General features: G+C 41.3%; 1 protein-coding gene across 1 annotated transcript in view; it reads right to left on the reverse strand.

Moving 5' to 3' along the window:
- Positions 1–2,408: 2,408 nt before the first annotated feature.
- Positions 2,409–24,335, reverse strand: part of SH3BGRL2 (SH3 domain binding glutamate rich protein like 2) — a 92,746-nt gene continuing 70,819 nt past the window's right edge. Inside the window, exons 6-8 of the mRNA XM_049695271.1 lie at positions 21,792–21,977; positions 8,640–8,720; positions 2,409–5,681 (exon numbers count right to left, since the gene is read on the reverse strand). Of these exons, the coding sequence (XP_049551228.1) occupies positions 5,670–5,681; positions 8,640–8,720; positions 21,792–21,977 (279 nt within the window). The 3' untranslated portion in view covers positions 2,409–5,669. The remainder of the gene's footprint in view (positions 5,682–8,639; positions 8,721–21,791; positions 21,978–24,335) is intronic.

Below are 24,335 nucleotides of genomic sequence, written 5' to 3' on the forward strand. Positions count from 1 at the left end.
TAGTTAATTATGAGTATAGGTTCAGTCCAGTCTCCTATAACTCAAATAAATCATTATGCGGGGGGTGGGTGGGGAAGTAGAAAAGAACAGCTTTATTGCTTTGCCAGGCAAAGGGGGCCACAGCGGGCTAATGCTCGCAAAACTGTGTGTTCTGCAAATTAATCATTTTTTAAATGTCCTTTTAAGTATAACATCATTTTGGCCTATCGTTGTAAGCCTGTTCTATGTTAACATAGTAAGGAAATGTGCATATATAAACATGCAGTCTGTATAAAGATTTCCTTCTGGTTTAATTCTGTAGCAGAAAACCAAATCATGACATTAATTTCCTACCAAATAACTGGAATTGATGAGCCTTGAAATCTCTTCAAAGAAGGAACCCTTTGAGAGCATAGAGAGGTTTCCAAGGTATATCTTCTCCTGGCTGATACGCTGACAAGGTGAAAATTAGCATACAATAAAAACACACAATATCTGTGTTTAATTTTATTTTCTCCAAATAGAATAAAGTTTCACATGCTTTTTTTCATAATTCTGGAAATAGTTTCAGAAGACTTCCACTCCAAATATGGTTTCTCTCTAATAGGTGAGCATTAACCAGGAAAAGGTTAAGTATAAAGAACTTTTAAAAATTAATAATTGAAAAAAAATAAAATATTCACTTATTTAAAAAAAAAAATTGAAAACACACCACCATAGAAAAAATGGTAAAAGACACAAAGGGGGATTTTCAGGAAGAAACAGTAATTCCCATAGTAAAAACATGTTCATCTTATTAGTAATCAAATATATGCAAAATGAAACCACAACGAGATACACACCTCAGCTTGACAAAACTTTGAGTCTGATGATCTTAAATGTCGGTGAACATTGAGAGTACCAGAAATACTAGTACACCAGTGGAGTGTCAGTTGGTACCATTACTTTGGAAAACAATTTGGTCTTATCTGTTCAGGTTGACGATGTGCTTTATTGCACGTGTGACACAGCAATTCTACTCAAGGTATACATCTACTTGTGTATGTGCACCAGAAATCACAAACAAGAATGTTTGTAGCAACATTTCCTTTCTCTATTTCAAAGAAAGATGTATTTCCATATTCAGCAATAGGAGAAGGGAAAAATTGTGATATATGACAAAATAATACTTAGCAGTGAAAATAAACAAACTAGGGCACTTGTTTCAAAATGATTATGCCCAAATGCAATGACCATAAAAAGAAGGTGACAGAAGAACGGAGTTTAATTCCATTTATTAGTTTTTAAGGATATGTACAGAAAGGTAAAATAATAAAGGACAGGAAGGCTATGATCAACAGGGCGTTCAGGACGGGCTCTCGCTATCAAACAGGGACGAGACAGGGTCAGGGAGGGAGCACACAGAGCCCCAAAGGAAAGGCAGGCGGCTGGTGGCAGACATACGGGGGTGTGTTTATTTTTCTTTATATGTCAGTGTATATATTATATACGTGTGTGTGTACATATTTATTCCGTTGCATGTAGGAAATCATTTAAAAAATTGGACTGGTTGAAACATACAAAGAAAAAGACTATACAGCACGTTTCAGATGACGAACCATCGCTTGGAACACTGTGAACTTACCTGTTTCTCAAGTCACTGCCACTGTCACTGCTGCTAATCCTTCTCCGTTTCTCTCCTCTTTGAGGGTGGAGACTATTGTCCTGCTCAGACAGTCCCTGTCACATTCTAGGGGTTCAACACACGCTGATTAATGGGATGACCAAACTAACCTGGCCTGCATTTCTAGAAAACTAGGAAAACTTTGAAAATCTGGGTTACAAGTGGGCGGGGATTACTTGGCTTCACAATTTAGTGCATTTCTGGAAACTGACAGCCTGTTCTCTTTATCTCCTCCTTCACCCTCCCTCATCTTGGTGTTTAAGTTAGAAATAGTTCAGCGATTGGCTTAACCTCAGACGCTGCCTTCAGAAACGTCTTCTGCCTTCAGAGGTGTCTGCAGCAAAGGCAGCCCTGCTATTAAGGGCTGTGGCTACACTGTACTTTTCTCCTGCACGAAATTAGGGAAGGGAATCCACAGCCCATCGCTTCATTGTACTCAAGAAACCACCTTCATCTATTTGAACCAACCAGGGAATGAGTGAGTTAACGCCATCCTTCGTCCTGGTCACTGTCTGAGATGATTCTGCAGTCACCTCCAACACACACACTTACACATACACACACACACACACACAAACACACAACCACAAGTGTGTCTCCTCAAGTACTCAAATGATCCGTCTGCATTTTTACAACGAATCTGCAGCTTTCAGGTATGGGGTTCATGATGGGAGCAGAAATACAGCATCCCAGCTAAACAAGAAGGTTTCAACCAAACACAGAAGCAAAATTAGAAAAGGTGTAAGAAATGGTCGGGAACAAGCACTCCATTTTCAGAATGTGTTTTCTGTAATTTATTCCTCTTTAATGCTTAATATAAAATCTGAGATTTCACCAATGCCTTTAGAGACAAATAAATGCATACAAATGGAAATCTAAACACAATAATTTTGCAGATCAAAGTGGGCTCTGACACTTTAGAAAAGATGTAAGCATTTCTAGAAAAAGCAAAACCCTATACAGCAAAATCAAATTAAAAAACAAAACAAAACAAACCAGAAAGAGGCTTTGGTACCTTTCAACAAGGAAGGACAAAAATAAGTTTAGTTCGTTATTAAATTCATGTAATATAAAAGCATCTATGTGGGAGTGTTGAATAAATCTATAAAACAGAAACAAATCTAAAATATATTAGAGCCTGAGAGAAAAAAAAAATCCTCCTTTTCTCCTTTTTGATTTTAATAGAATACCAGAATGTGGAAAAACAAGTACTTCCCCAACTAAATTTTCTTCTGGTCTGCATATACCTAGCAGGATGGCACTCTCTGTATTTTATCTCATTTTAAAATGGGATAATTTGATTTTTAGCAGCACATTTTCTTTGCCCCAACAAGCCTACTACAGGAAATAAAAATTCTGTCTTAAAATGCTTTTGATATTACATCTATGTCTGCAATTCCCATCCACTTCTTTCCTAGATTTTTAAGACTATGATTATTCAGATCTAAAGGCAGCTAGTTAAAGAAGGGATGAAGGGCTTCCCTGGTGGCACGCTGGTTGAGATTCCGCCTGCCGATGCTGGGGACAGGGGTTCGTGTCCCGGTCCGGGAGGATCCCACATGCCGTGGAGCGGCTGGGTCCGTGAGCCATGGACGCTGAGTCTGCGCGTCCGGAGCCTGCGCTCCGCAACGGGAGAGGCCACAACAGTGAGAGGCCCGCGTACCGTAAAAAAACAAAACAAAACAAAACGAAAAAAGAAGGGATGAAGAAAACCATTACAGGTTTGGAATTCAGCTGGTAAAACACAAGTAAGGACACAGTGCAGTCCCAGAGGGCAATACCTTAGGACTCTGCAGAGCCTGGGTACTGAGGGAAATGCCACACAGTGTGTTTCTAGCTTGCTCATAACAAGCACAATACCAGGTGAAGCTGGTCTCTCCTATTTCTTTGCTGCTCCAAAAAAAAAAAGTGGGGTGGGGTAGATGATCTGTAACTGTGGTAAATAATTTAGCACTCCTATTCATCTAGTCTGTTTAGGACAACCATACTGGGCCTACTACAACCAGAGTAATTCAGAAGTTTTGAGACAAACAATTCTGAGTAGCTTTCTTGGTCTAGCAGGTATTGAATTGATCCTACAACCCCAAGACTCAATCTTACCAAGTTGCTTCTCGGTAGTCACTGGCAAGAGTAGACAAAATGTAAGTTAGACCATTGCAACGTTAACTTTTAAAAACTGCTGTATCTTAAAAAGAAATTCTAAGTCTTCTTAGACTTTAACACGATATCCAGTTCAAAAACATTTCCTGGTTAGTCCCTGGGATTTATCAAGTGGAATTTGACCTGGATCGTATTTAATGCCAACTAAGCAGTCACAGCCGTGATTTTACAGCAGCTTTCCTTGCAGAGAAAATGATGGATCATATATCTGTTCCAGTCATGTAGTAATCAGTGGCATGCTTTCCTTCTGGTTGTAGTCCTGGGATGCAAATCTCAGGCTGGGATGTCAGCTTTAGCATTCAACAAGTTCTTTAGAATAGGAGGGAGAGAGAACACAGGTGACAGGGACTAAATTCTTCTGTTCTTTCCATTTCTTACAAACTTCCTGCTCAGAATCAAAAGGGCAGGTCCACCATCAGGACACTGAGAATAGCAGAATATCTTAGGCAGCACTCTGAGTTTATTCTATTCAAGACTATTCCCAGGTTTGGCAACTAAAAACTCTAAAAAAATGTGAGCAGGGACAAGGATGCAGAAAAGAAGCCTTTGCCCTAATGAAGTCGACAGGTTCAGTGTTTGTCAGCACCCACTCCAAAGGAAGGAGAGATTTCACATGCCAAGTACAATTCAGAGTGAGTCTCTGACAGCCCCTTTCTCGTATGTACTCTGTTCTGAAAAATCACTGGTGTTCATATATGGAATGAGAACATGTATCTATGTTACTCTGAAAATCCGGAACTGTGCATTGGCCAGAAATATGAACTGGCAGTGTCAGAGGACCGATGAAAAGTAACACAGGAAAAAAAATTAAAGTGTGCAGCAATATTAGTATCTTTTAATATGCCTCATCAATCAAGGGTTCACAAAATATATCTAACCGAGATCTTCCTTTCTCGAAAAATACAATCCCTTTGCAAAATATATAAGCAGCTATTAGTTGGGGGAGCTGCGTTTAAAAATATATGTGCACTAAAAAAAAAAAAAAAATATATATATATATATATATATATATATATGTGCACTTACGCATAATAAGTTGCTAGAGCTGAAATGCCTTCAGGTACGAGTCAGATAATGTCCCTATAAATTAACTATCAGTGCACCTCTTTAAAGATATCTTTTAAGTCATCTTACACATTAGGTGAAACTTTTCCTTTGTAAGAGATAAAGAAGCATTTTTTTTTCCAAATAGCAATTCTTTTCATCCCTGTCAACTGGTTCTGATCACACATTGTTGCAACAGTGATTTCTGGAAACATCTGTAGGGGTTTGGAGGATTTATGGGGGGTAAGAATTTCCATTACCAAAAGGAGGCTAGAACACCTAAGTTTTTCCTACAGTTATGACAAAGCACTGGAATAGTGATGCTTGTGAATCTGCAGCAAAGATCTTTAGCCCTTTGTCAACCAACATTGCTTTTTTTCCTTTCTGATCAAAATAGTCTAAGAGCCTGGCCGACTAATTTCAAGGACACCACCTAGGCAGCCTGAAGAGAAGCAGGTCTGAGCAATCCTGGCATCAACTACAACCCAGGGCAGATCCAGTACTTTCTCTCTGATGGTGCCACCTGCTTATCACGCAGTTATTCAGGAGGCACACCTGTAACAGGTGACAGTACCGCCGGGTGAGTGAGGCAACTGCAGGCAATTCTGAAAACAAGGAAAAAACCCACCACGGTCCTGATTTGGTTTAAAGCACTCATGCAATCCCATTAGACCCATGTCTTCCCAAAACACCTTTCCCGTGGCAAGCAAAGTTACTGATAATGCATGTGGCTTCTGTCACAGTGATGCATTAGGTAAGCAGGTGTGTGCTGAGTACCAGGGGCGCTCCAAAATGCATCTCCGTCCTCTTCCGCTTGTCTTCGCTAAGGTTCTGCCTATTTATTTAAAAAAAAAAAAAAAAGCCAGTTATTGCATTGTGTGGGCAAGAAATTTCACCCTGGCGGTGATATTTTAAATGTCAGGAACAGAGATGTTGGAAATCACAATAAATCACCGCCATGTGATGGATAAGAGCAAATAAATCCTGGGTTCAGGGATCAGAGCCCAGAGTTAAGTCACACCCACCTGACCTGCCAAATATAAAAGTGGAAAGAAAGCCACATGTTTTCAACAACTGAGGAAACTCGTCTGAGGTACTGTTCCACTCACACCTGGGTGAGTGGCGTGGCCGGGGGTTACCTTACTCAGGGGCCCTGCGGAGGGTGACCTGAGGGGACGAACGGCACTGGAATGGCCATACCTATTGGTAAATAGCTGATACCCCTCTCCCCCAAGTGCTACCATGATCCAGCCACTGGATGGCTGACCCCTGGCATCGGCTGGGAGTGGGCCTCTGAGACCTGCTCCCCGGCTGGTCAGTGCTCAAGGTTTACTGGTGGTTGCGTATTTTCAATATCACCCCTGAATGGCAGGGATCCGAAAGCAGAAACTTCCATTTCAGGCTCTGCTTTGAATCTGTTACGATAAGAAAACTGATGATTTTCTACCTGAAAAGTATTGGTGAAAAGGCCTTCTTTTCTTTTCGGTAGGTACCACGGTGGGCTCCAGCTGGCCACAGAAGGATGTGGGACCCCCTCCCCCCCCCCACCAGGGCTGCAACAATTCAAATTCTGGAGAAAAGTGGGAAATCTGTATTTTAAGTATCAGCAACCCACCTGAAGTCTTTAAAAAAGAGTCCGTGCAGGACAAACACATCCAGAACCAATGTGGCCTGCAGGCCGCTGTTCTGTGGCCTCCTACCCTCCTCTGCCCCATCCACTTTGCAGAACTGCCCAGGGTCTAGAGTTGGGTCTGTGAATGTTCTTTTCCTACGGACCTTCTCTCCCCTCACTGTGTGAGAGCAATTAGATGCTAATGGAGTCTTTATACGTCCCCTGGCGGGCCTGCTCGCCTGGTCTTTCGTGTGTGTACTGCAGAGAGGGTAGGAAAGGAGACAGGAAAGGGGGCTCCATCTTTTGGTACATCACACCCGTGAATGCTCCGTCTAGGCCTTAGAGGGTAGACTGTATAATGAATTACTACCAAGGTACAAAATGACTAACTAGAAAGGGGGAAAATGCTGACTCGCTCTTAAAGATATTTGCACTTCTTTCCTACGGAGGTGAAGTATGAGTTGCTATTAACCCTTAAGGCCCTGAATGGCTCACGAGAGGGGATGGCACACACACCGGCACCGTGGCCTTCCACTCTGGTTCCGTGGGCCCCTGCTCATGTCTGACTGACTCAGGTGCCTGAAAGCGGGGGGCTGAATGGGTGGAGGTGCCTAGCGCTCTCACTGACCGTGGAATGGTCTCCTGCAATCAAGCAAACCTCAATGCCATCAAGACCAACTCCAATCCCATGACCGTTAAGTCATGTGAGAAGGCATACCCTACAGGTCACAGGTTTCCTGAGAAATTTCTAAGAGAATAAGTATTTTCAAAGAGTAAAAAAGTCAGCCCGAAGCCTCTCAAAGGAACCTACATCTTCAGGGAAAATGAGAACAAAGATGGCAAGCACGCAGTATTTTTCAAAGGTTTTTGCACAGACGCTGGTGTCCGCTGGATTTATGCATCCGTTAGACTGCTCCCACCCCAGTTTTTTCTAGTTCTCTGAAGATAAATCTGGATGGTTTACATGTCTTTGCACGAAACATGTTACAAAAATACTTTCATTTTCCTAAGTATTGCAATGTTCCATCTTTATAAAGATAGTTTTAAGCGCCTTTAAGGGTTTTCTGTGTGGGTTTTGTCTCTTTAAAACATGTGCACAGAAACCACCCACAAGCATCTGTGGACTTACTGATGTATAACAAAGCATGATTTCACGTCGGCGAGGAACTACAGGTGCTGTTGTATAATTTTTATTATTGATAGTCTCTGTCTTCCTCCCACAAGTGTTCCAGAAACGGCACAAATCCTGGGGAGCCTCAAAAGACCTATTACTTACAGATATCAAAGTTCCCAGCAATGTACTTTCATTTCAATTCAGTGTTACAAACAGAAGCTTTAGAATTCAGTCTCAATTTGAAATACAGTCAAAACCTCAATTGCTATGTATATAAAGATTGCAAGGAAATACACCAAAAATGTTTATGTGGTTTTCTCTGGTGACTTTTTATTTTCTCCTTTGTACTTTTTTGCATTTTCCCAATTTTTCTACATGAGCCTAGGCTACTTTCATAATCAGAAAAATATAGTATTTCTGAAGTGGAAATAACAATCAAAATACTGCCTTATTTAATAAAGAAATAATATTTTTTATTTTGAAAGTGAATCCACGTGCTTCACAAAGTTACCATAATATATATCATCTATAGCTCTAAATATTAGAAAAGTTTGAGCCTTTTACATTTGCTAAAAGACATATGACACAATAAAGTGGCTTCGAAAACACTCTGATTAGTTTAGGAATTGCCCTTTTTTTCAAGGTTGACCATTTGTTACTGCAAACCACGTCCCTTCCAATGTAAAAGGCTTAAATTGCAGACGACCTTAAACACATGGCTTTGATTCTATTTCAAAAAATGTAAAGTAATGTGAACTTGCACTTTAAAATAAAAAGCACCTACTGTTTTTTGCTACCTTAAATTTTTCTTGGAAGAAGGAGATATAAATTATAAATAAACTGAAGTTTAAATAAAGATAAAACTCTAATATACAGCAACAATTGAAAATGGGAAAGAAAAAAAACTGGCTTCCTTGTGTGTCTTTATTTACCCTGAGCAGTCCTAACTGTGTATTTGAGAAAGCAAAAACTGAAAATTTAGGAGACTAGATATGCACTCCTTCAACCTCAATCCCTAAGAAGAACTCAAGAAAGATACATTTTACAACAAGAAAAGATTGACCTACCTTTGATGCCAACTGTGATTTGAGGCCTAAGAATGAAAAGACTGTGTTGCTTTCCTTGGATTCAAAGAAACTGTCATAATCCTAGAAAAAAGAGAAGGAGAAAATAAACAAAAGCAAACGATTGTATTTGGTGCTGTTGACAAAGTCTCTATGTAAATAAAAAAGGTACCACTACTCCATCCAGGCCAGGGAAAAGGTACATAAATCTACCGGATTTGCTCTGTTTGAGCCTCAACATTTGAGCATGATGATGAAGGTAACAACTTTTTAATCCAAAGTCTGTGGCAGGATTAAAATGTAAAACATTGAGGACAGAAACCAAATCAGAACATGCCCCCTCGAGTGTCAAACTAACATTTCTTTGTGTGGAATCACTCTGACAAGGTTTTACTTAAGCATTTCAATCTGAAAGGCTGCCTCCCAATTCCACTCTTGATGCTTTGTTACCTAGGGCTTAAAACAAGAAAAAAAATCACTGTGTAAACAGAAAAGCCATAAAGGTCTCCGTGTGTCAAAGTTGAGCGCTTCTATTCTGCTTTTGAAGTTTTCCACATTCCTTGAGACTGTCTTCAGAGAGAATAAAAAGATCAAACAAAAACTAGAGGAAACTATATTCTCTATAACATTTATCTTTACCTCACAGAATCATTTTTCTCCTCCTTCTTTCAGGAGAGAAGCCATTAAGGAATTCTGGCCAATGTGTTCATCAGTTGTTTTCTTTTCAAAAGCTTGCATGTGTTGATACTATTGGACATAGTTGCTAAGGCGATGTGAAGCAGTCTTAAAATTGGAGAGAAATCCCTTGGATAATTTTAGGCAGAGGGTAAATAGCACAGGCAGACAATGAGAATCACCTGTAGGCAACTGCTTTGTGCTTAGCGCCAGATCATCAGCACATCCTTTAATCCCAGCTACCGCCCACCAGGTTAGAGACTCGCGCAGAGCAAAGAAATACGGTACCCAAGTTTGACAGCCGGTATGTAACAAAGCTGAGATTTGGGCCCAAGTTTCACTGGTGTTGAAATCAATGCTTTTTGTATGCTATGATGCTTCTTGCCCAAGAGGAAACCAGGTATGGGGTACCCTGTATATCAGAGTCACTGAGCCCTCACGAACCCACTGCTGAGCTGGGTCAATGGCATGACAAATACTTGTGAAACCTGTTTAGGAATCTAAACGAGAGTGGATGACTTAGAGTGGAGATCTGCTTCTTGCAAAGCAGGCCTCAGCTGAAGAAAAAGCTTTGAATTATTTGACTCTGTGTAGAGACTCTCTTGTCCAAGTGCTTTCGCAAGTTGAGCCTCGTGTGGTTGGAAGGCAGCTTGATTGCAGTTCCCGGTCATCTCAGCCTCAGGCCTTGCGGGCACTGCTCCTGATCCTGAAGCGGTCACTCCTGCTGTCATTTCGGGTCAGCCCTGAGGCCAGTCACCTGCACAGGGAGGCCTTTCTTGACCATGCCGAGAAGGAGCAACACATCTGAAGGGGGAGGCTCAGCAAATACCTCCTTGGAAAATGGCATTTTAGGCTGAAATGTGAAGAATGAATAGAATTGGCCAAGTAAAGGGTTGGGATAGGAGCCTCTGAGACGGGAAACAGCACCGGGGAAGAGCGGAGCTGGCAGATGTGACCGGGATCAGCAATGCGCCAGACTCTGTAAACCAAAAAGACGATTTTGAATTTTATCTTAAGTACAAAAGGAAATCACGGACGGGTTCTGAGCAAGGGAGCAGAATGACCTATTTCCTTTAAGAAAATCTCCGCGTTGACTGCGTGGGGAATGGCTCAGAGAGAGGGCAGCAAGAAGAGAAGCAGGGACAAGGGTGAGGAGTGCACTGGGGGAATTCAGGTAAGAGACGGAGGCAGCCTGAACCAGAGCCACTGTCATAAATACAGGATAGGACAGACTGGAGATATATTTTGGAGGAGGTACAAACTACTATGTATTATAAAATAAATAAGCTACAAGGATATATTGTACAGCACAGGGAATATAGCCAATATTTTATAATAGCTATAAATGGAGTATAACCTTTAAAAATTGTGAATCACTACGTCGTACACCTGAAACATATAATATTGTAAAAACTATACCTCAATTAAAAATTTTTTGGAAAAAAATTTAAAGCAGCTCTGAGCTTTGTGACTTGATGGGAAAGACCAGAGAAAAAGCAGGTTTGAGGGTAAGGTTGGAGTTGAGTTTTAAAATGTTAAGTTTGAGAAATTGTATAAGACACTGAGTGAAGACGATCTCAATGGGGCAGTTGGAGGTTCCGACTGACTCTAGGTATTACAGGTTTCATAGAAACTTATGGAAAATTGTATAACTTTTAATAAGAAAAACTATGTCTCAATTTGAGTAGAATTTTAGGCAAAATCCCATGAACTGAAAATGTTGTTACCACTATTCTTTGTAACAAAGACAGTTCCAAATAATTGAGTAGCATTTCATTGACCTGGGCTCAAGAAATAACCCTGTTTGACCCACACCTTCTCTATCTGATCGTTTGTTGTTTATATTCAATGCGGTAACAAGAGGAAGAGAGCTAAATTACAGCCAGCTTATCTCACCCTTTTAGATATCCACCATATGAAAACTGGTGTACCTGTTTCTCTCTACACCATATTCTGCCACTACTCGGTCTAAATTCTTTCCCTAGGGAATCTCAATCGCAGCCACGGCTCTAATTAAACTCAGATCCCCAGCTCTGATTCTCCTCTCAATTCTGGTTCCATGTAAGCAACTAACTGTTCATAATAGACTATTAAACATAATGGGTCTAAATCGCAATTCATGCTTTTCCTTCCACCCCACAAGCTGGACCTCTCAGAAGCCTGGCACCACCATCTAACGGGCTCTACCAGGCAGAAATCAAGCATCATAGGACTCCTCTCTTCCCTCAACCAGTAACTACCTTACATATCCCTTCAACCTCTCTGTTTTTCTACATCAGTCTCATTGCCCTAATCCAAGCTAGATATCTGCAACGGCACCTCAACATACCAACCCCTCTACAGTCTACCCTACCTCCCCACAGCCCCCCGAATCATGCTCAAGTGAGGACAGACTGATCCTTTAAAAAGGCAAATTTGATCATATCATCCTCTGCTTAAGTCCTTTCCTTCACGACTTCTCATTGCTCCTTGTGGGAGAAGAGGGGTCTTGAACTTCTACCTGCACCAACCACTGTCTGGGTCACAGCTTCACTTCTGGGAAACTGAGTGGTATATACACTCAGTCAACTATAGATGAGATGTCCAGCAATCTACTAGCTGAGTTATGACCTTGACCAACTCCTTTAGCCTCCTCAGACTGCTTCTTCCTTTCTGTATCAGATACGACCAAAGTCCCTTGAAGTTCCAGAATTCTAAAAAATAATGGAGCATTCAGTGGAGTTGCTCTTAAATGGGCTGTTAGCTGTGTCCAGATGTGAAGTCCAGCCTATGTATTCCAGTTCCTAGTGATACCTGTTTGAAGAGCTTACCTCTCTCTGAACAGGAAACAGGTTTAACCAAATAGGAAAGGGAAAGGGCAAAAGTGAGAGGAAAAAAACTAAGGACTAGTCAACAAAATGTCGTCCCTGTTCTTGAATTCTGAAAGGGCTTTACCTGTTTCTACCTGATAAATAATCTCTGATGTCAGTGTGAAAACGCAAGAATGAAAAAACTAATAATATAAGAAATAAAAAGTGAGAAACAGTGCCTGACTCAATGTCTATAAATGCAGTGTGAATTTTACTTTAAAGACGGAAGTGCTGGGACTTCCCTGATGGTCCAGTGGTTAAGACTCCACACTCCCAATGCAGGGGGCATGGGTTCGAATCCTGGTGCGGGAACTAAGATCCTGCATGCCGTGCGGCGAGGCCAAAAAAAAAAAAAAACAGAAACAAAAACAAAATAACAAAAAAGGAAGTGCTAACATGAAAATACAGTGCATGCAAAAGATCAAAAGGCAAGTTACGAGACTTAATATGTATCATTCAGGTTGCAGTGTTTATATTAAAAACCTTAATCTTAAAATGATTACAATTCTCCAAGTCACAAAGCTAGAAATAAGGTCAACTTTCACAAGCGAGCTTCATACATATAAAACAAAACAGAGAATACATACGTGTAGAGAAAATCTGTAAGCCATCCATTTAAGCACACTGAACCAAAACTGTTCTCATAAATGTTAGTCACCAACAAAGGTATTTAGAAATGTCAGCTATTAAGAAATCTCAGAATGGCAACATTTCTTATTTATATAAAAAATTCTCTTGAACTGTATTTCTGTCATAAAAGTTATAACCATTATTTTTAGTTTATGAACCTTTAACTCAGGGCCACATCACCATGGCTGGGGGACTTCTTACTGAATATTAAACTGGATGCTCCCAACAGTTTAGAAATTGTCACCCAAGGTAATTAACTCCCAAAGTGACAAACATAAAATTTGGTAATTAACTTTAAAAGCAATCATTTTTAAAAGTCAACGTGAGAATAGTACCTGACACACACCAGGCAAACTGGGGGATGAGTTGTGTCTGCTAATTAACGACCGACATGCCATGTTTTAGGTAATCTCATGCTAATAATGTAATCTGATTAAATCCTATTTCTACTCTATTACTTACTGATTTAAAGAATTATGTAAAAAATTTACTTTCTGACATACAAAAGCTTTTGAATGGCCTGATGAATCTCAAATTGTAAGAAGTTAAATCATCTTCTTTGTCATGTTGACGCAAAGAGTAGATGATTGATAATTTAAAATCTAGAAGTTCTGAATACCCTCTTTTAGAGGTAATAAACTAAATACTATGATGTGAAATAATATGAGTAAATAGTATTAGAAATCTTAAAATCACTTTCTATTAAGATAGAAGTTCTCTTATACTCTGGCCTTAGACATTCCCCAATAAAAGAGAAAGATCTGCTTCCTTATCAAATTCATTTCACTTATCAGGCTTATGTTTTAAAAGAAACAAACCACACTAGGGCTTATACTGCAAACGTTAAAAGCACTGTATTTTAAAAACTCACTATAAAGTTTCTAAATGGGCTTGTTGAATTCCTTATAGTCAAAGACACTCTCTCTGAAGTGTTTGCAAATACATGTCTGCAAATTGAACACTGTAAGACAGTCAACCTCCTGTGACTATAAAATATAACGATCAGTTAATATCACCTTTGGAGGAGAGTACAAATACATAAAGCATATTCAAGAAAAAAAATCATTCAGTTTCAGAAGCTGGAACATTTTTAACTACATTTAAAACAAAGGCTGAAAAATTCACTTTGTTTCTAGTGCCAAATGAAAAGAAAAAATTCTGGGTTACAAAGATATCAGCATAACTGAGCACTGTTACTAATGGAATATTTATCTAAATGCTACAATTTTAAGAAGAATAAAGCAAGCTAAATAGCTGTTAAAAAGAAAAAGGAAACAAAAAAAGGCTTCCATTACCTACACTTCTGTTTGCGTTTAAGTGAAAACCAATGTTAGAGACATTTATAAGCTCATGATAAAATCTACAACAGGTAGAGCTCACAGTAGTCTCATTCTTCCACAGAGCTTACTTAAGGACATTACCCGTTCCTACGGTTAGACTATTATGGACTGGACAAGCATTTGAGACAAAGGCCTTAAAGTTCTTTGCCCTTTTCGCGTTCCCTCAGAGAACAGCGAGGAAAACCCACAGTAGCCACTCTGAAAAGCTGCATCGCTTCCCACGCTAAGTAGATAACAAGTGACAGACCCATATTATTTCTACATGCCAAGGGCCTTTCCAAACAGAAGGTTGCAGGGAACAAAAACAACACGTGGCCCGCAAGGAAACGGTGGCAGCAAGCACTTCTAAATGAGCCAAAGCAAATGTGGTTTACCCCAAAGGAGAAATTAAGGAAAAAAATTCCTCCTAAGACTACAAGAGCTACCGCTGCTGCTGCAAATGGGCAGAGACTCCTTCCTCCTGAAATTTCTTTCAAGCCAGAGGGTAGCCTCTGAGCAGAATTTTTTGATTCAGTGGTTAAGGACCATTAATGCTATATTCCATTTTGTGAAATCTTGATAGAGGAGGAAAAAATATTTGACAGCTCCAATCCCGGTAGGATCTATAAGATGTAGCTGTCTAAAACAGCTTCATTCAGCAATTTTTAGGCCAAATACCAAAAATACAAGTAAGTCCAAAGCTGAAGATTTAAAATTCCTAACACATTTAACATTTCTGACCATTCCGATACGAGATGGCAGAGCAAGTGAATACATCTACCCAAGCACCCACTGAAATTGGATGGGAAACAATTTTGTGCTAAACACAGGAAAAGCAACCAGCAATAAAAGTTTAAGAAATACTCAGAGGAGTAAGTGAAAAGGCTAAAATCAATTAAGAAAATCTCATAGGAATTTAGTAAAATAGGATTATACACCTTCCTCTGTGACCACTCACACAACTAAGCAGTTCTGTAGAGAATATTTATATGTTTATAACAATATAAATGTGGTATATTTACATAGTATACGATAGTTATTATAATTACAGATGAGTATGTGACTGTTATAAACTTTAGCAATGCAGTGTGTGCGTGCACATGTGTGCAAGTCAAAACGGGGGAGAAATGAGAGAAGCTATAAGAATGCAAGTTTACCCTCTTCCAAAGATAAAAGTAAATACTATCTAATTTAAAATCAAGGAATATAGGGCTTCCCTGGTGGCGCAGTGGTTGAGAGTCTGCCTGCCGATGCAGGGGACACGGCTCTGTGCCCCCGTCCGGGAGGATCCCACATGCTGCGGAGCGGCTGGGCCCTTGAGCCACGGTCACTGAGCCTGCGCGTCTGGAGCCTGCGCTCCGCAACGAGAGAGGCCACAACAGTGAGAGGCCCGCGTACTGCAAAAAAAAAAAAAAAAAAAAAAAAAAAAAAAAAATCAAGGAATATAGCTATTAGTCTATGAAACACAGAGTGGTGGTAACTTAAAACCACAAAGCAGAAACTCATAAAAGAGGCTACATCTTGGAAATCTAGGGGAGACTGACTTTTCACTTTGGACCCTCCCGTCAACAGACTTTATTGTCTTAACATTGATATTAACATGGCCTTAGTGTTTTAACGGTTTTGTTTTCTTTTCATTAACTTAAACTGTGTAAGGCTCAGAAAACAGGAGAATTTTAACAAAAGGGAAACCGCCAGTTTGGATATTAGTTAAGATACACTGCTGAACATGCAATTGGGGTGCCCTGAAATTGTCTGCACGAATACTGAAATATTGAATATTTCAATATTCAGAGCACAAACCATAATTTTCATGAAGACATGTCCTAGGGATTCATCACTGTAGAATACTGAGACAAACATCTCAGTAAGGTGAAAATGGGAGATTAAACATTTATAGACAGAAGAATAAAAACTAGGGTTATATAGAAGAGATAAGACTGCAAAGAATATCTAATTAAGTTGCTATGCTTCTGGGCATCCAGCAATTAGCGATAAAGAGAATTGAAATCTCCCTTCCCCACCACCCTTTCCTAGTACCTGTGAGGATGCCGCATGAGATCACGTATAGTAAAACATCTGAAGGAGAAGATTCTCCTTGATTAGATAACTGATCTTTTAGACGGAAAACCTTGGAATCCAGATTTTCAAATTCAGATCACAAGTTTCCTGAGAAAATTCTACCTGTGGGGTAGGCAAGCTTCTAATAGAGGTGATGTACCGAAAAGATTTCATTGTAAAATTTAGAAGAAGGTTCAATAAGCTTGCTTTTGAGAGATCTGGCTTTGAGTTTTATTACTAAACAGGAATGGAAATGTTCAGAACCTTGACAAGGCGAGACCCAACAGAACGGGTGAGCTACCTGCTTGGCGGAAAGTACGCGGAGCTATTCACCCACTTCTAGAACCAATTTTTGTTAAGTATGTTCTGTGTTCCCAGCTTCCTGATAGGTACCAGATACTAAGATAAATATGCCACGTAGCCTGCTGAGGGTCAGTACAAGGAACTCAGAGACCAGCGGAAGGCAAAGGCATGAAAAAACATTCTGTGAACTAAAGGTCATAATAGGAGTAATGACACGCAGGTTTGCTGGGCATGGGGGAGGGGGAGGAATAACCAGAGTCCTAGTTAATTAGAGAGAGTCAAGAGCAAGGCTTGTGTGAACTGGGCTTTGCAAGGGAAACAAAGACAGAATTATGTAGGAGGTAAAACTTACAGGATTTGGTGACCAAGGGAGTATCGAGATGAGGAAAATGGGTGTGGGGTGACTTTCAGGGCTTTGCCTTGAACCTACATAAATAACATCCCTACTTTAGAGACAGACCACATCTCCTGTGGATAATGAAAATTTTTGACTTTAACTTTCCTTTATTTTTCTTATGGACTCTAAACAAAGTTCTATTAATTACTGCAGACAGTTGGACTTCAACATAGGTGGGTGATGATGACGTTAGTTCTAATAATCCACCCAGGGAAATAAGAGGCAACCTCTAAAAAATTAGTTTACAATGACATGGAAGCTATTTTTGTTGGGAGAACAAAGCAGGGCACAAAATGGTATATACACTATGATCATTTGTGAATTTTGGTAGTCGTGGAGAGCCCTGGAGCCAAACCCCTAATCCCCTGCAGATACCAAGGGTATGTGTATGTATGTGTAACCACTATGGAAAACAGTACAGCAGTTCCTCAAAAAATTAACAGTAGAACTACCATATGATGCAGCAATCCCACTAATATGTACATATCCCCAAGAATTGAAAACAGGATCTTGAAGAGGTATTTGCAAACTCATGTTCATAGCAGCACTAGTCATAATAGCCAAGGGGTAGAAGCAACCCAGAGTCCATCAATGCATGAGTGGAAAAACAAAATGTGATATATATATATATACGATGGAGATCTTAAAAAGGAAGGAAATCTTGTCACATGCTTCAATGCTATAGGCTAGGTGTTTGTATCCCCCCAAAATTCATACATTGAAATGCTGATGCCCAAAGACCTTTGGGAGGGGAGTAGGTCATGACAGCAGAGCCCTCATGGATGAGATTAATGCCTTTTATAAAACAGGTCTGGGACTCCTCTGGTGGCGCAGTGATTAAGAATCCACCTGCCAATGCAGGGGACATAGGTTCGATCCCTGGTCCAGGAAGATCCCACATGCTGTGAAGCAACTAAGCCAGTGCGCCACAACTACTGAGCCTGTGCTCTAGGGCCCGCAAGCCACAACTACTGAAGCCTGCGTGCCTAGAGCCCATGCTCGGCAACAAGAGAAGCCCGCGCAAGAAGCCCGTGCACCACAACGAAGAGTAGCCCCTGCTCGCTGCAACTAGAGAAACCCCGCACACAGCAATGAAGACCCAACGCAGCCAAAAAGAAAAAGAGGACTGAGAGAGCTCCCCTGCCCCCTTTACCACGTGAAGATACTACAGGAAGTGGGCACTCTGCAACCTAGAAGAGAGCCTTCACCAGAACCCAACCCTAGTGTAACCCTGATCTTGGACTTAACTCTGAGAAATAAATTTCTATTGTTGGTAAGTTACCCGGTCTGTGGTATTTTGTTATAGCAGCCTGAACGGACTAAGACATACCAGATGGATGCACCTTGAGGGCATGATGCCAAGAGAAGTAAGACAGGCACAAAGGACAAATACTGGGACTTCCCTGGCGGTCCAGTGGTTAAGACTCTGCGCTTCCACTGCAGGGGGCATGGGTTCGATCCCTGGTTGGGGAACTGAGATCCCGAACGCCTCACAGTGTGGCCAAAAAACAAAAACAAAACAAAGAAAACAAAGGACAAATACTACGTGATTTCACTTTTATGAAGTCTCTAAAGTAGTCAAATTCATAGACATAGAAAGTAGAACGATGGTTATCGGGGGAGTGGGGTGGGGGGAGGGGACAAACAGGAGTTATTTAATGGGTATAGAGTCTCAGCTCTGCAAGGTGAAAAAGTTCTGGGGGCCTGTTTTACAGCAATGCGAACACACTTAACATTACTCAACCGTACACTTAATAGTGGTTAAGATGATACATTTTATGATGTATGTTTTTACCACAATAAAAAAATTTCAAGAAAAAATAAGAAAAAATATAAAGAAATCCAATTTTTTTTTTCTTCTGAATGGGGAGGGAGAAAAGAAATGGGAGGAAATGTTTTCCTTTTGTGTAGATATGTGTGTTTTTATTTCTAGTGCATTCCACACATGCCAGTTCCACAGAGAGAGAGAACAGAGTTTCAACCTTGAACGTGAGGATCTGAGCTTTCTAAAATGAGAAAAGCCTGTAGGCGTTGGGATGTTGACCTTTAGGAACCCGTTTCCAGAGAAGAATCGTGCTTATGGTAGGACGCTTCAGGGAAACAGCAAGAACAACCAGTCTGCCCCAAGAAGGGTTCTTGCCTACAAACAACTGAAACAGACACTGGCAACTTAAAAAGAAAAGAATGTATAGCGGGGAGCTCACAGAATCCACGGTAAGCCTGGAGGACCAGTTCAGAAAACAGGAGGAACTTCCATGTCTGGGGAACCAAGAACACACCTAGGCCACACCCCAGGATCAGCCTCCTTAGGACACCAGCCATACGGTGTCCAGCCACCAGGCTCTGCCTGGCCCCATCACCCCTGGACACTCACTGAGCCACCTCCAACTGATGCTGTGTTTCGGCATCATTTCCTCAGTGTCCAAATCTGGGGTGGGAAGAACTGATTGGACACGCCAGGGAGCTTCCATTCGGTGGGGAATTCCTCCCAATAGGCAGGATTTTCATGTGCTAAAGGAGAGAGAGAAGGCAGTTGTCCACACTGGTTAGCAAGCAGCTTAGCAGCTGTGTATGTCTCACATGCCTAGCTCATCCAGTTTAAAACAAAGTAATAAGTTTCCGGCCAATTCCAGGAAACAGGAGAATCTTCATGCTTACTGGATCCTGCCACTTGCAATATGGCAGGTTTCCACAGGTTATCCAACCAGATACGACCACTCATAAACCACTGCCGGGCAATGCAAGGTGCACAGAAGCAGGTGGGATGCACGAGGCCATGGTTCATTGCCCTCAAATGTTTTTGCTTTTGTCAAAATCGAATTTATTTGACCTTGATAAGAGCAGACACTGTCTTCAAAACTCCTGCCAGAACAGACTATAAAGACAGAATGAATACACCAGCACTGCTGTCACAACTGCCATGGGACTGACACTGCTCAAGCAGCCATTTATCTGGCACAGTTTAATCAATATGGACTCCTCTAGCCAGCTCCCGGTCTACCTGAAAAAACTTCCATAGACTCTATAAGGCAAAGATACACAGAGATTCAGAAAGTCATAAAGAGGTGGAAATAAAGGGAAGGAATTAACTTTATTTCACATCACGTTCTTTTTTATTCATTGAATACATTCTTCTACTCAAAGGGCTCTGAAGACTTCGGCTTTTATGGTGATAGAGCAAAGATGTCTCTGCGTCCTTCCTCTTAAGAGGTCTATCAAACAACAAGGACTAAAAAAAAAAACAGCAACAACTCCACTTTTAAAATAAACTTAGGAGATGTCAACAGCCCTGAACCATGTATGCAGGAAGTGGGTAGAGCAACGGCGAGGGAAGTCGAGAGCAGAGGATGGTCAAACCTCAGTGTCTGCAGAGGCAGCGTCAACAAGAAATAAGCTGCATTATTATATAATAAAGGTTATTATTTTTGTGGAAATTTTTTACATCATGATCTCATATTAGGGAAAGTATATGGTTACCAAGAGTGTATTCCATTCATGATTACAGAGTCTAGAAAATGTACTTTTGTGCCTGCAGACCAAAATAGGATAATAGATGAAAATGTGTGTAAACTGTACAGTTCAAAATAAAGCTATCAGCCAAACAGTGCTAGAAAACTTAAAACAAAAATCCATTGGTTCTCTGTTCCTCAGACTTGGCGGCTGTGAAAATGCCTTTATTCTGGTCTTACAGTTGAATGGTAGTTTGGCTGGGTATAGAGTTTTAGGAGTACTTTAGAAACAGTGACAAATAGCCTGGGAAGTGAGATGGATATTATCGTCCTTTGCTAAAGATGAGAACATTGAGATATAAAGAGATACGTGACTTTCCAAAGGTGTCAAGCCAACATAAAGTAGAACTAGAACTCAAATCTGTGTCTAGTGCCAGGTTCGGTTTTCTCTTCATGACATGTAAAAACGCTGGGCACAATCTTTATGGCTTTATGTTTGAGCATTTCATTCTGCCTCATGTTCTTGGAGAACTGTTTCACTGTTATCCCTTTTCTCCACCCTAACGAGCACCCAGTTATTTATTTCACCTTGAGCATCTCTGCACTGTAGCCCCTTCCCCTGCTCCTGGCCATCCTTAAAGGACTGCAGTTCAGGTCTCAAAATAAACACTGACTTACATACTTAAAGCTACAGCAGAAAGCAAATCCTAAGGACTCATTAGAGAGACATTTCTCAATGTTTTTTCTGAACCTAAGAAGTGAGAAGGAAAATAATTAGTCGAAAGTGGCTTCATCTTCTCAATGCCACCTGCAGCAGGAAGGCATCTGATGTATTTTAGTTGCTCATAACGATCCAGCTGGCTCATGATCATAAAAAAGTGAAACTCTGGTTTATAATCAGCCATTAGTTTTTTTACACTACAGAGAGATAAAGATTCAAGAATAATTACCGCTTCCCCTCTGCCCCCCAAAATGTATTAGTAAAAAAATACGCTTTAAAATGTAGAACACAGTAAACACACAGGTACGCAGCTTCCCTTCCCACCCCCTTTTCCCAAAGCAAACAGGAAGGCACAGACTGTGACCTTGGACTCATACACCCTCTCGAATTCACCCTCTGTTAGACCTGTGGAACTGACTAGGTACTAGGTAAGGAGGTCAGTCTGCATTGAAAAAAACCCAACTGCACTCCAGATGACTCTGTTTTTTTTTTTTTTTTTCGGTACGCGGGACTCTCACTGTTGTGGCCTCTCCCATTGTGGAGCACAGGCTCTGGACACGCAGGCTCAGCGGCCATGGCTCACAGGCCCAGCCGCTCCGCGGCATGTGGGATCTTCCCGGACCGGGGCACGAACCCGTGTCCCCTGCATCGGCAGGCGGACTCTCAACCACTGCGCCACCAGGGAAGCCCCAGATGACTCTGTTTTGAATCAGACAAAGAAATGATGTGATAACAATCATTTGATACTTACTCCACAGTATCGGTTACCATTAAATATCTGAGGTGGCAGAGGGTTGCCCTGGGCAGGCTTCTTCTCCAGGGGGATGTTCTTGTACATCCACTGCCTCTGCTCTTCTGACATCGTGATGTCCACCTCCTCAAACTCTATCTTGTTGGCTTCCAGAAATCTAACCACATCCTGCTGCTTCTTCTTTATCTGCAGAGAGAAGACAAACACATAAGGAGAAATGCTCTTCCAAAACCAAGCGGAAATATTTCCAATTTGAACTAGATTTGAGTGTTCATCGTCAGAGGCCACTGAGCTAAAAAAAAAGAGGTGATTTTTGCAGAGAGCACACACTGTCCACTCCCTGGTGATCCAGCAGACGTCTCAGCAAGTACTGACACAGTGATTTCTCCAAGAATTCTGGGGCACAACTCCGCCGGTCTGGGAGGGACAGACGAGGTCTGAGGTGGGAGATTCACTTAGTTCTCAGGGGGCCATAACTACCCACTCCCAGCCCCAGCAGTTGACATTTACAGTCACGAAAGCCCTGTCTGTCCCCAACCAATTGAAAACCACAGAGAGCCCATCTGAGATGTCGACACTTCATTGATTCCTGGGAACGGCAACAGTTTTATTCCCCTCAGCAGCCTCTTTCAGATATGCCACAGCTGTAGCCACTGTCATGAGAGCATCCTTTCATCAATTCACAAGAGTAAAACGTTCTCCACTTCCAAGGGGAGAGTAAACAACAAGCACCATCCTACTCTGAACTCTCTTTCTTAACCCTTCTTGTTCCCCTGATGTTTCATCTTTCCTTCTCCAGTCACTAGGGGTCAGGTATGCTCTTGAAGAGCTGCAAAAACATCTGCAGGTTTTCCAGATGTTACCAATCTTCTTAACTGAAGGTACGTATGAACTCATTGAGATGCGGTGACAAGATTCAGGTATCTTAACCACAGCATGTAAAACCTGAGAAAACAAGTGTGCTTTTTCTGAACGATCCTGGGAAATCTGCACAAACAACAAACTTAAGTGGTGAAGTAAATGTTATAATGGCCAAAGAAAAGAATCATTTTGAGAAGTGAAGCAGCTAGAAAGACCTCTGGACAAAGAAAATAAAATGCTGAAGAACAAACTTTCACAGACTGATTGTCCCAACCAATCTCCTCCACCCCACCTCAATCCGACTGCTCCCCAAAAGCCTCAGTGTGTCTGATCACTGGGTTCAAGTCTATGAATGACTAATGATGCAATGTCATAGTTAGTATGGACAGAAATAAAAGGCTGGCAAGAAAGGACACCTTTTAAGCGCAATAATATTATAAAAGGAGAGAATTACTGTATGGTTGTAAATCCAAGTTGAAAATGATATTATCTCCATTTCTTGAACTAAGCCACTTCTCATGTCTGAAAAAGTTAACTTTTCCTCCTCACTCATAGAATTTCAGAACATATATTATTTTGTAACTTCGGTATGCAAAAAAGTATCATCCATCCTACTTAACTTCCCCTTACAACTCTACCAGGTAGAGTTTATCGACCCTGAGGTTGAAAGCGTTCACCTATTTTGATCCAAGTCCTAGTGTGTGTTCTTATCAAGACAATCATGTCACTGTCCTAAAATCCTTCTTCTTCTTCTTCTTTTTCTTTTTTTGCGGTACGCGGGCCTCTCACTGTTGTGGCCTCTCCTGTTGCGGAGCACAGGCTCCGGACGCGCAGGCCCGGCGGCCATGGCTCACGGGCCCAGCCACTCCGCGGCGTGTGGCATCTTCCCGGACCGGGGCACGAACCCATGTCCCCTGCATCGGCAGGCGGACTCTCAACCACTGCGCCACCGGGGAAGCCCCCTAAAATCCTTCTTTAGTGGGTCCCCACTGGCCTTCGTAAAGCAAACAAAAAGTTACCTACAATCCTACTATCCAGACGGCCACTGCCAAAATTTAAATAGAGGAAAGGGTCTGGATTTAATGTCCGTATTTGGAGCTCTACATACCCAGCACATTTCAACTGTTCGTGAGCATGATCAAAAATGGGACTTATCCATAGTCAAACCTTGGTTTTCCATATATAATGTACAGACATATAACGTCCACCACGACTCCAAAATGTGGGTACTTAAAGGCTCGATATGAGGATGAATCAAGACTGCACACAGCTTCTTCACTCCCCCCACCTCCTGGCCATAAACACACAGGGACACACATACACACACACACACACAGGGTATTTATTGCTCGACTATAATCCCCTACAGCTCACCTGGTCTTTCCTTTCACACAATCACACCGGGTAAAAAAACTGCACCTTGACCCTTTCACTGAACAATAAATGTATCATGACCACTGCCCTCTGTCATTGAAAAGTTTTCAGAAGTATGAATTTTAATATCTTCCTGGCAATTCCACCATGTAGATGCACAGTTAACTATTACTCTATTGTTGAATACTTGGCATGCTTGTAGGTTTCACCACTAGAAATAATGCCATCTTTATATATCTTTGATGGTATCGCTCAAGACTACTTTAGGACAAAGCCCTGTGAATGAAACCCAGGTGAAAGGGCAGAGCT

The sequence above is a fragment of the Orcinus orca genome, chromosome 12 (assembly GCF_937001465.1).
Source record: "Orcinus orca chromosome 12, mOrcOrc1.1, whole genome shotgun sequence".
NCBI classification, from domain to species: Eukaryota; Metazoa; Chordata; class Mammalia; order Artiodactyla; family Delphinidae; genus Orcinus; species Orcinus orca.